General features: G+C 41.7%; 1 protein-coding gene across 2 annotated transcripts; it reads right to left on the reverse strand.

The window, feature by feature from the left end:
* Window positions 1–574: 574 nt before the first annotated feature.
* On the reverse strand, window positions 575–12,630 carry vcam1b (vascular cell adhesion molecule 1b). 2 transcript variants are annotated; one of them, XM_026146207.2, is made up of 10 exons: window positions 12,350–12,630; window positions 9,519–9,821; window positions 8,276–8,581; window positions 7,937–8,194; window positions 7,584–7,850; window positions 6,648–6,926; window positions 4,243–4,545; window positions 3,884–4,156; window positions 2,206–2,466; window positions 575–2,079 (listed from the first exon to the last, which is right to left on the reverse strand). In XM_026146207.2, the coding sequence occupies exons 1-10, from the start codon at window positions 12,393–12,395 to the stop codon at window positions 1,919–1,921; spliced, it is 2,457 nt and encodes an 818-aa protein (XP_026001992.2). In that variant the 5' UTR covers window positions 12,396–12,630; the 3' UTR covers window positions 575–1,918. The 2 variants fall into 2 exon arrangements, with proteins under 2 accessions (XP_026001992.2, XP_080148277.1); XM_080292151.1 differs by lacking the exon at window positions 6,648–6,926 and having other exon boundaries at window positions 12,350–12,541.
* Window positions 12,631–13,233: the final 603 nt, after the last annotated feature.

Raw genomic sequence — 13,233 nt, forward strand, 5'->3', positions numbered from 1 at the left:
CTTTTCAACAACAATCAGTAGATTTTCACTGGGCACTAAGTCTCTGGGCTTTTATGACACCTTTAGGACTTGAGTCCAAAGATGGATTATGAGAAACAAGGCTAAGGTTGCATATAGGAGAAACACTCACAGACTAGAAGAATGTATTATAAAGCTTCTTTTTTTATATTTATGCAGTATTTATTTTTGGCAGTAGTTTTCTGTGTCTTCAGGTCAGTCTGCCTTTTTTGGTTGTTTTCTTTGTTGTTGTTGTGGTTTTATATCTGTCTTTAGTTGCTTTGTAGTTTGTGTGTGGGGAGTTTGGTGAGAATTTCTTTCTTGGCCAGATCTTTCTTGTGAATGAGCAGTAAGGAAAGAGAAAAACAGACAGTGTTTATTTAATTTTGGGTTTAAAGGCTGGCGAGCTGAAATGACTGAAATGCAGCTCAGCCGTCACCATGGTAATAGCTGAGTCAATGCCAAGGATTCCAGTAAACACCGAATCTAACAGAAATAAAAGCGAAAGCTCGCCACTTACAGGGAATTCCCGGGGAAATCCCGCACACTGAAATTTCAAAAAGCCTGTGATAATAAATAAAGACATAAATATCTTTATTGAAAGCAAGCAAAAAGAAACTGTACACATATTTACATATCATCTCTAATAACTCTGCAGATAATTCCACATCACACCAAGTGTGCAGCAGTACCACGGCGAGAGTTCGGAGGAGACTGAAGACTTTCTGGAAGAGTTCAGCCATATGGTGTCAGCCAGAAAGTCTCCGTTAACAAGTTGAGCAACATCTTTGCTTTCCACAAATCTCTAAGCTGAGTAGCTCTCACTGAGAGGAATGTTCACAGTCACTGAAAAGTCACTAACTCAGCTGACCCTGATAAGAGAATAAAATGCTGCTGAAAGCTGACAGTGAACATTATTGCATATAAGATTATTGAGCCATAGGTAGTGTTTATTTTTCAAGCTGGACTCTTGTAGTCACATGTTGATTAGTGCCATGGATGTTGGTAACTTGCTGGGAGAACAGCCACATTTTAAAATTTGGCAGCCATGAACTTGGGAGAGGTTTCTGGGTAGTTTTGTCACATGTTGGACAAAATTAGCTTCATATGTGAACAGATAGCAAGCCACATGTTGAAATATTTAAACTGTATATCAGGAGGTAGAATTCCCATGTCACAATAACCAAGGATAAGATGTGACAGGATACGACAGGATAGGATAGGGTTTGATATTATCACATGCCGTGATACACGCCTGCTTTTGGCAAATGGAAGATAACTGTATGGCAATTCCTGTTGGGATATGAGGTTGTATTGGGAGGCTTATACTATGTTGGGATTGTGAGAAGTGGTAGTTAAACGTTAAGAGGTAGTAGTCACATTTTAGGAAATGCTAGCTATAGGTCAAGATGGGGTAACCACATAATTGGAGATGGTTAGCACACAACGCCTTATTAGAAGTGGTGGCCACACATCAGCATGTCTAATTCACATGTTACATAACCACATGTCACAAAGCAGTAGCCATACAATGGGATGTGATTGGGCCATGAACTGTAAAACGCATCTGCAGAGTTGGCAGTTACATGTGACGTGTAGCCATGTGATGGAACGTGTTAACCACACGGAAAGACAATATAGCCACATGTTCCTGGATACTGAAAATCATTATGTCATTTGTTAGCCGCTTATTGCTGGGACAACATGGTCACACCTATGAATATCAAAGCCGTGTGTTTAAAAGCACAAAGCACGTGTTGAAATAAAAGTCATCGGTCATACTGAGATATTGTCCTGCAGCAGCCACATGCACATGGTAGTCACATTTAAAAAAAAAATCTGACAGCCATAGATTCAGATGTGTTGACGCTACACACTTGGTAGCTGCATGAACCAGGGGCCTTTTAGGCCAGGGTTGGCCTCAGGCTGAAGGTGGAGCAGACTGGGGCAGTTGATAAAAGCCTTTCTTCCTGGATCTCCTCACGTAGTCGAGGAACAGAGCGGAAGCTGCTAGAACCGTGGCGATGCAGACAGCTGGGATGATGATGACGCTGAAACTGGGTGGAAGCTTGGTACTTCTCTCTGCACAAGAAAATAGGGCAGTTTTGTGAAACTGTTTACAGAACTGCTGTGGGTAACATATGTTCAAATCAAACTTGAGCATTTTAACTTAAAGGGAATAATAAAATCCAAACTAATTTTACTGACCTCTGACACTGATGCTGAAGATTTTGACTTGGTACCCAAGGTCATTGGTCACGTTGACCTGGTATAACCCCGAGTCTTTGGCTGTGAGATTGACCAGTAGGAAAGTTCCATTAGTAGAATATAGCTCTGTGCCATTGGTCATTTTCTTGAGAATCACAGCTGACGGTGGGAAACTGATGGTTTGGCAGCAGACAGTGACATTTTGCCCCTCCTGGACCACTGTAGACGGCAGGATGTGGACTGTGGTGTTCCTCGGAGGAGCTGGATAAGAAAACAGATTAAAATTAGATCTTCCTTTTTGTTGTTGTTGTTGTTGTTGTTGTACAACTACTTTTGCAGGAAATGTGAAAAGACCCAACTGAGAAACTTGTCATTTTGGGGAGTTTAGCTTTGTTCTAACTAATATATTGTGTTCATACAATATATATTACAGTTTACAAATTACTAATAACATCGCTGTACTGATTGTACTTTTTGATTTTGTGGTTTGTAACTAACTGTAGCAACATCCTTGGTAAGATGCACATCCAGCTATAGCAAGGTACATTTGCATAGTACTTTCCCAGTCTTACTGTCCAATCAAAGCACTTTAGACCACAAGCAACTGATATCCATATACTCATAATGCACTTTATCCTATAAACTCTAAGAATACTATCTACCTCAAATCCCCATGCAACTCAGCATCTATAGCTATAGGTACAGTACTATCTTTAATGTAGTAAAATCATGCTTTGAGCATAAACCACAGTACACTTGGGCTACACTGTGTTGCTGGTTCTTATAGTTTATTCATCTGGTTTACAGTGTATTTTGCTGATTTTACAGTGCATTCTGTAGACGTCGCTGCAAGTTCATTCTCTGTTGATTTTCCAGAAACACTTCAGTCATAGTTTGACCAATTCAATTTTCAATTCAATTTTATTTATTTAGCATCAAATCACAACAACAATTGCCTCATATCTGTTTAAACTAACCCCGTCCTCTTTTAACATAAGGACGTGTAACCTGAATCTCAGTGGAAAAAGGGTCATACAGTGAACGTGAAAAGCGTGTGAAAGCAGCTCAGCCGAACCTGCTGACCTTCTGTCACACCTCTAACCAACACATCATCACCTGATAGCGGAGAGCCCTGCCACAGGAAAAACAAACAGTGCCAGTTTGATACTAAACATTCTTTCACGTTTTGCTTCTTTGCGTTTCATCATTTAGTAGGTCATCTACTCCTCACTGTTTCACTTACAGCTCATGGGGCCTTTTCTATAAATATGGTTATTTTTAACCAGTTGGGTTTAGAAGGCCCACGGACATAAATCTATTTTTATGCCTGTCACAACCTGGATCAGCTCTGACGCAAGAGCAGACAGAGAAGTTTTGAATGTTTGGTAAAGAAATGATCAGAATGTCTGCTTTCATAAGATTCACTTTTGCATTATTCAATGTATTTCAACCTCTTTCACTTGATGGCCCTCTTAGGAAAACCACAGCAGCAAAACGCTTTAACTTATACTGAGTTTTCATTCTTGAATGCATGGCGGCACTGAGCCTGGCAGCTAAAGTTCTGAACTAATGACTCCACTGTAATGCCGGAAGTTTATTTCTGTCTCTGGCTTCTGATTACAACTGTCAGAGAAAAAAACAAAAAGAAGCCCGTTATAATTATTATTAATGATCTGACCTTTGACAGTGATGGAGTGAGAAGCCACTTCAGATCCATACTTGTTGGATGCTTCACACCGGTAAAGGTCAGAGTGTTCCAGGAGGATGGGGGAGAAGGTGAAGGTCAGTGGTGATGAGGTGGCTGGTTTGATTCTTTGAAGCTCCATCCCGTTTCTGCTCAGCACCAGTGCTGGGGCCGGAGCTCCATCTGAGAGACAGCTAAAGGTCACGTGACGACCCTCCACCAGCTCCTCGTCTGGCCTAATTAGCAGTGATGTATTCCTCGGAGGATCTGAAAAAGAATTAGATCAGGAGTTTAATAAAGCTGGATCTGAAAAAAATGAGAGCTGCAGAAAAAACATAAAAACAAACACTTACAGTGGACCTGCAGATGGATGCTGGTCCTCTTGGACCTCCACAAGTCTCCGCCTTCTTGCAGTAGGTCTGCGCTGCAGGTCAGCACCTGATGATCCTCGTCAACCCGGTGATGGAGACTAAAAGAGACGTTCTGTAAAACACTGGAGAAACTGAACGACTTTTCCGCCACCGTTTTGTTTCCCAAAAGCCACTGAATCCTCAGCTGATTAGCCCAGAATACATTAATGACATCACAGCAGAAGACTGCTTCTTCCCCCAGCAGGACAGGGCCAGGATTCTCCAGTACGGGATCAAATGGAAACGCTGGAGCGAGAGAGAGAGAGAAGTAAGTAGCTAATGATGATTCAGGAGTGTGAAAATATATAAATTGCGCCAATAAGAATCGGCTTCCAAAGATTTAAACATCAATTGATGGCTAATTATACATAAGAAACATTTTTCATCAAAGTCAACAGACATCAAAAGTAAAGTTTTTTAGGCTTTTCTGATATTTTGGAATTTAAAGCGGTGAATCATAGTTGGGATTCATGATCTGAAATTTTTAGATTCAAAACAGCCCCCCACCACAGAACTCTAAGACCACGAAAAAGACCTGCAAAATGTCAGTACTGATTCCAGCAGATTCAAGGACCCTGAATCCTAGCGAGACCCTTTCCTTCAATATATGCACGGCTTTTTAAAGAAACTGTTAAAGAAAATTGGACTGCTAATCTAATACAATTTCAACCAATAAAATATGTTCATCTAAAACCTCCTCATTCACCTCATCAAGAGCTCTTCAGGCCTAACAAAGCACCAAACGTCCTTAATATCCTATAAACTCACAGATCCCATTTAAAACCTTTGAAATGGGATCACTGAAATCTCAAAGCTTTAAAAACTCTTTAAAGAATACTAGATTCCCCTGAAAGACCTCAAAAACCTCTTTAAATGAACTTCTGAAACCTAAATGAGTCCTTTTATGATTCTCAAAAACAATTTTGGTTCCACTGAATCGTTTTCAACACCTGCAAAAGCAGGGAACACTGTAAACTCTGAAAATACAACAACCACTGGACTCTAAACTATGGAAGACGAACAAACTGCAACTATGGAAATTTCTTTTCCAGATTTCCGAGATCAAAGTAAGAACTCTGACTTTAAAAACCTAGTAACAAAGTATGAAAATATTTGGAACACACGAGGCATGCAACAAACAACTGCATCTCTAAAATCTTTGTCATTGAAAAGCAAGTTTAACAACTAGAATGTAAAAGTCCGTGAATGGAGAGCTGAGCAACCTTAAGTGACTTGGGAGACTTTCAGCAACTTGATGAGGATGGTTAAGTTATGGTCATTTTCCTGCTTCTTGTCCAGTGCTGTAACGAGGTCATGCACTCTAACAGATATTCCAAGTGTGGATGTAACTGTCAGAAACACTGAGTCCTCGCCTCCTTTCTGTGTGGGAGGATTTTGCATGTTTTCAGTCTTTGTTGAAGTGGTAGGGGGGTAAAGATGAGTGCATGGGCGAGTGTTTGGCTTCTTTCCCCCCATGTTGTCATTTCCTGACAGCGTTGGAGTTCATCTTCTTCAGCTCAGATCTGACGGTCAACAAACCTTTTAAAATGAGCCTCTGTTTGTGGCTCTCAGATCACGAGGGTGTTAGTAATTGTTAGTCACTGCAGTTTCTCTTGGAGCTGCTTTTTAGCTCTGATGTGATCCGGTGAAACACAGTTATTTGTTTTATAAAAACACACTGACTTTGGAGAAAAATCTAGAAAGCCTGATCTAGGTTAACTGATCAGTCATGAAAACGGCGATGTTTGTCGGGGCATGGTCTGCTCTTTATCGCCAAACCAGTGAAAGCAGTGGTGTGCAGCTCTACCCCCACACTGATGAGCAGCTCGGCGTCAGGACATCTGTGCAAACATTACTAAGCCTCATGTCTGTTATGAGCAGTTCATCTTTTGATTGCACCTCTGAGATTATTGAATGTCTGACTCCTGTTGTGTGAGACTGCTGGGAATAAAACTGACAAACATCGCATTATCTTGTGTTTTAGAAGTTCTTTCCTGCTTGTGCTGTTCTGCTTTACTTGTAAAGGTTTCGCTTCAAGTTTTTAGTACATAAAACTCTTAAAATATGAGGACACAAGTCAGACACTAAACAGTGTAAAAAAAAAAAACACCCAAAAACAACAACAAATCCTTTTCGTTTATCTTTAAATTCCTCTAACTTCCTCTTTTCCTCTCATTGTTAATCTGATAATTAACAATTATTAAAGAGTCTTTATCATATATTTTGCAGTACAATTCCTACTGTCAGTGACCCGGTGTTTATGTTTTTGGACTGTGCAATAGGATATTCTAAATTACATTAGATTCTCTGAGGGGTAACTATCTATCTATCAGGTGTGTCAGACTCACAATAGACATGGACTTGAATGTTTCTGCTCCTGTTGACGGTCTCGCACTGAGCCTGACAGCTGTATTCACCCCGATCCTGGAGATCCAGGTCCTGCAGATGGAGCACAGAGAGTCCGTCCTGCGGCCAGGTTGTCTGGAGGACAGTCTGGTTCTGGTCTTTCCTCAACCAGGTGAGGAGGATGGGGGTGTGCAGACAGCCGGAGGCCTTGCAGCTCAGACTCAGAGCTGAACCTCTCGCTGCAGAGACCTGAGGACTCGCCTCAACCTGTAGAGGGTGAGCTGGAGGAACACAGACATCTTACTGATCCTGCATGTTCACACTGAAAGCAGTTATTCTAATCTTGTCTGTGAAGGCTCTTTTACAGGAGAGGCTTTTTTTTTACCCTCACACCATTAACTTGAATAGTTTTTCTCTCACTTTAAACATGGATCCAAACTAATCTGCAAAGTGGTTAAACTGGGTCTGGTCCATTGTAGCTTAATCAATAATTATAGCTAAGCCTCCACTTTACTACAGAGGTTCCTTTCTCTGTGGCTGCAGGGCTATGAGATCAAACTCAAGAAATGTTTTGATAAGAAATGTAACACTTCTCATTACTGTTCCTACTACTACACCCTCATGTTGGAGGAACGAGACACTTGACCTGCACCTGAAAAATTACAAATGAAATTGATGACTATATCAATTGTATTGCAAGATAGATATTGTGACATCTATGATGCTTTATGTCTGCAATAATCTGGTGTGACATCTGAGGAAGAATATTCACAGCAGGTTGAAGGATCAGGAAATGGGATTAGAGACGTCCATCACAACACATGATGGTCATTTAGGAGTACCTTCACATGAGGTACTTTCATTAATTTCATTTCATATTAAAATTTGAGAGTTTTTCTGAGATCACCTTGTAAGATACAAACTGGAGGAAAGACTACCTCTGACAGTGATGGAGCTGGAGGCCAGCTGGGATCCGTACAGATTAGAGGCATCACACTGGTAGACGTCAGAGTGTTCGAGCAGGGCGGAAGACAGGTTGAAGATTATCGTGGACGCTCTGTCAACGCTTTGAAGCTCTGTCCCATTCCTGCTCAGCACCAGTCTGGGGAGTGGAGCACCCTCTGAGCTACAGACAAAAGTTACCTGCTGACCCTCCACCACCTCCTCACCCGGAATTACAGAGAGGGAGGTGTTAGTGGGTGGACCTGTTAGGGAGACACAAGGGATACAACTGACTCATTGAAACTAAAGGAAGTGCACATACTAAGAGTGAAACAGGACCATCACTCACTGTGAACCGTGACGTCCACGGCGCTACTGTGGGTTCCTTCCGTGTTTCGCGCATCACACTCGTACCGTCCAGCCTCAGACACTTCCACCGCTGTGAAGTTGAGCTGACCGCCTTGACCGCGTTGCAGAGTTCGGCCATCTGCTGTTCTGAAACTCCAGGTGATGGTCGGCTCAGGATTTCCCTCTGCCAAACAGGTGAGAGTGAGCGGAGAGCCGGCCATAACTTCCTTAGACTCCAACTTCTTCACGACAGGAGCATCTGGAGACAGAGAAGTCGGGTTTATGAGGACACGGACAACAAGACTCAGACGTGAGGACTCAGAACCAAACCCAGACTCACATAAGACATTTATTGGCACTGCGCTTTCTCTGGTCTTCTTGTTATCTGGCAGGTCCTTCAGCTTCAGTGTGACCCTACAGGTGATATTTCTTCCCTGATCCATGTTTTCAGCTGTGAAGTTGTAGTCAGACTGGACTGCCCCGGATTCACCATCTTGCACTGTGGTCTGCAGGATAGTGTTCCCACTGTGCCAAGTGATGTTCACCTCCTCATCAGGATATATGTTAAATGCCTTGCAGGTCAGGGTGGACTTTACCCCCAGTTTGACATTATCCTGGCCTGTGATGACAGGGTCCGACGGGAAGGCTAGAACAGCAGAGACACAGAGGGCAGGCATTAATTCTTATAACAACAACAGTCTAATAGTAAATAAAAACGGTGCAATTCTACTTGTAGCACCTTAGGTTTGGTTCCAATGTGGGTTTTGTGTCTGGATAATTCATAAGCACACAGTTTTTTTAATGCTAACTTCTCTGCGTGGATGCTGGTGAGGCATGAAGGTAACGCCACTTTGACAGACAGGGGCCCCGACACAGACAGCCAGCTGGTGACTGATTAGGCTGATTCTGGTGTCCACAATGATTCAGAGTGAGGCGGATTACATTGTACTTGCTACAGTGGATTTTTGTTTGCTGTAGTAGAATTAAAGTGATGCACTAGAAAAGCATATTTCTGGGAGAGAATGAAAGCCCCTAAAGTCTTTTGCAGGACTTAAAAGCCAAGATTTGTTCACCTTTTCGCTTGATTTTGGTAACCAAAACGGCTCGGTATAGTGTGGAAAGGATCGCGGTTTGGATTAGAATGGACCCTTTCACAAATCTAAGGTCACAAGGTCAAACTTCTTCGTCTTCCTCTGTGATGTGAGCCTTGGGAGGGTCGGAAGTAATCTAATGGATTACCCTGCACTTTGAAAAATTATCCTAAAGTGACAGCAAGTGTTTTAAAATAAAGTAAACGTGGTTATGAAAGATGAAGGCGTAGGATATTAGAGGAGGAAACAGTATTTGGTGATGCAAGGTTCTTAGACCTCTGTTTCTCAGCAAAAGGTTTTCATCCACATTCCTGTGATTCCTAATCACACTCTGCACTTCGATCTCATCTTGATCTTAGATTTAAAATCTACTTTATGTGTACAGAGGCAAAATTACAAAAGTGCACTAAACTCGTGTTGTTTTAAATAGAGCAATAACAAAATATATAACATAACGTTTCAAATGTATGCTGCATTTCAGTGGTAACTCACAGTAAACCTGCACCGAGCGTTTCGCTTGTTTCCTGTCTCCATTGCAGCTGACCGTACACAGTATCGCTTCATCATGCTCCATCTTTACACGCTCAAAGGTCAACACAGAACAAGTTTGGTTGGTGCTGATGGACCCGCTCAGAGGCCGGTCCCCCAGAATGGACCAGGAAACACTTGGCGTTGTGGTACAGCCCTGAAACAAGCAGACCAGCTGCTGACGCTCACCCAGACCGAACAGAGCGGTTTCAGGAGTTATGTCCACCCGTAGAGCCAAAATGTACTTCGATGACATCAGGAGCACAGCTGTGGACGGAAACAACAAAAATTATACAAAGCAACAACATCGCTGGGCCAGGTTCCAGAAAACAGGTTTAGTGAAAAGTTAGTTTGTTAACCTTGAGTTGAACCTCAGGTAAACTTTGCCTCAAATACAGATGATGTATGAATGAGGCTGATGAATATATAGCGCCAAATCACAATAACAGTTGCCTCAAGGTGCTTTATATTGTAAAGTAAAGATGCTGCAATAATACAAAAAGGGGGGGGGACTCAATAATTAGACGACTTGTGGGGAGGAAGAGAGGACAAAAGACATTGTAAGAGAGCCAGAGACTTTTAATAACTAATGATTAAATGTAAAATGATGTATAAACACACTGAGTGAAAAAAGGTGACCAAAGAAGAAATATCATGGGAAGCCCCCAGCAAGCCTAGACCCATTGCATCATAACTAAGGGAGGATTCAGAATCACCAGAATTCTTAAGACTAATCTTAAAAGTAGAGTGAGGGCCTGTCTCCCGAATCAAAACTGGGAGTTGGTTCCACAGAAGGGGGGCCTGAAATCTGAAGGCTCTGCCTCCCATTCTACTTTTAATTTACTCTGGGAACCACAAGTAAGCCTGCAGTGTGAGAACAAAGTGCTCTAATGTGGTGATATGGTACTATAAGGTCATTAAGATAAGATGAGGCCTGATTATTTAAGACCTTATATGTGAGGAGCAGGACTTTAAATTTGATTCTGGATTTAACAGGAAGCCAATGAAGGGAAGCCAATACAGGAGAAATATGCTCTCTCTTTCTAGTCCCTGTCAGTGCTCTTGTTGCAGCATTTTGGATCAACTGAAAGCTCTTCAGGGAGTTTTAAAACATTCCGATAATAAGGAATTACAGTAGTTCCAGCTAAAAGTAATAAATTCACAAACTAGTTTTTCAGCATCACTCTGAGACAGGATGTTTCTAATTTTAGAGATGTTGTGCAAATGGAAAAAAGCAGTCATACATATTTGATTAATATGTGCATTGAAGGACATGTCCTGGTCAAAAATGACAGATAAAGTTGAGTGTCATCTGCATAGCAGTGAAAATGTTATTGCTATGCTCTCTAATGATACTGCCTAAAGGAAGCATGTATAACAAAACTGGTCCTGGCACAGAACCCTGTGGAACTCCGTAATTAACCTCAGTGTGTGAAGAGGACTCTCCATTTACATGAACAAATTGGAGTCTTTTAGACTACAATTTGTTCATGTAAATGACTACACCTACAGCATGCTCTAATCGCTGTAATAAAATATTATGGTCAACAGTATCGAACGCTGCACTGAGGTCTAGCAGGACAAGCACAGAGGTGAGTCCACTGTGAGAGGCCATCAGAAGATCATTTGTAACCTTCACTAAAGCTGTTTCTGTGATGAGCTCTGAAACACTTCAAATAAACCATTCCTCTGCAGACGTTCAGTTATCTGTTCAACAACTACTTTGTCAAGAATTTTAAGAGAAAAGGAAGGTTATCCACGTGGATGGAAATGTATCAGCACCTGATGTTCTTGTGTGTCTACCAAGCAATAACCTGTGGGACTAAACAATTTAGCCAATGTAGAAGAGACAAAAACTATAGTTCATCTGTGCTTCCATGTTCAAATGTCCACGTTTACAACATTAAAAGCACATTTACAGTTTGGTACAAATAAACAGTTTTGGTTTCTGTTGAGCTTCCACCTTCATAAAAACTTTATGATAGCTCATGTTTTTAGAACTCATTCATTTGGATACTGGCGAGACTTAAATTACGGGTGTAGTTGCTTTGATTGCAGCCTCGCCTTGTAAACTGTGCTGGACCTCTCCATCGTTTCTGTGGTACATTTTGGAATATTTAATGGATTGTGAGATAAAAACTACAAAATAGTCAATAAAAAGGAGAGCCCAAATTCAGTACGTGGAAATAGAAGAACTGAGGTGGCCAGGTGTCAGTCTAAGCAGCCACGGCCTGCCCCCACTATCAGTGCAGTTGTTATGAAGGGGAACAGCTTAATTTGTACCATACTGGAAAGACACTTTTTAATTCTGTGAAGCTGCACGTTTTAACCTGAGACTGACCCACTTTTAGAACCATCCACGAGTGGCCATTAGAGGATTTGGAGTTTCTGGCATTTTTATGTTGTCACTCCGGTTTCCAAATGTTGGGGTTTTTTTGTTTTTGTTTTTTTAGTAGGTTTGTTTTTTTGTTTGTTTTGATTGAGTTACACCAAAACATAAAGGAGTTTACTGTAAATTGCAAAGGAAATGAAACATTTCATATTTTCATGAAGTTGAATGTGGCTTTTAATGTGAGTTTTCGAATTTTCCTCATATATTACGCATGTTTCTACTTTTTATTCTTTATTTGCGCTATACTAACCACATGCACAAAAGCTGATGAAAAAACGAGAAAATGACGAACGAAATCTCAAATGAAAATTCAGAGGTTACAATAACCCCCACCCCAAAAAATCTCTCTACGTGTAAAAGACATCATATAACAGCCAGATTTATCAGAAGGAAGGACATTTACCTGAGATGAGCTGAACAAAGAGCCTGCGGACACACAGAAGATCCATCTTCTCTGCTGAGGCTACAAACACGCTGATGGATGGATGGATGGATGGATGGATGATGGGCGGATGGATGGGTTCGTGAACAAACAGAGCAGCGTCTCGTTTCTCGGAGTTTCGGGATCTGAAGCAGAAAATCCGGCAATGATGAATCACTGAGGGTCTCTGAAGCCCTAAACAGGGCTGATGAAGCAAACGCCCCCTCCCGTCATCCAGCTCCAAGCGCCTGTGTGTGCACGCGCGGGCAACAGCGCCCTCTGCGGGACACGCGGTGAGCGGGAAAACTTCACCGTCGCTTTGTGCTGTGTTCACTGCTCCTCGGCCTTTCCTCACGTTCTCTTTTCAACATCCTGTCGCCTTTTCTTTCTCCTCGTGTCTGTGCACTACACGTTTCCAGCTTTTTCTCTGTCATGCTCCTGTTAAATTTAGTTATTCTCTACATGTGATATTCCTCGTTTCACACCTGGGTTATTTTCCTCTCACTTTTGGTTTCTCTATTTATGTGAATCTGATGTTTTTTCAACGATCTTTTTCAGTGACATTAAATCACCCACAAGACAGAAGCGTCACAGGCAGTGGTTATAGTAAGAAGGACAAATCAGCATTTTTCTTGGACTCCCAGCAGGAACTTTGTGTCCTGTGAGGGAAATTCCTAGGGCTGAATCCCAAAAAGAAGAAAACATGCCGTATGTTTTCTGGTATTATTGGGCTGACTAAAAGCTGGGACTAACACCTTTTAACAAAACGTGAACATGAATTCACTTCAATGCTGCCTTCTCACTTAGATACATTTAAAGTCAAATATTTCCTTTTGCTGTCAGTGAGCTGATGAAGCAGCAGCAGA

The sequence above is a fragment of the Astatotilapia calliptera genome, chromosome 17 (genome assembly GCF_964374335.1).
Source record: "Astatotilapia calliptera chromosome 17, fAstCal68.1, whole genome shotgun sequence".
NCBI lineage: Eukaryota > Metazoa > Chordata > Actinopteri > Cichliformes > Cichlidae > Astatotilapia > Astatotilapia calliptera.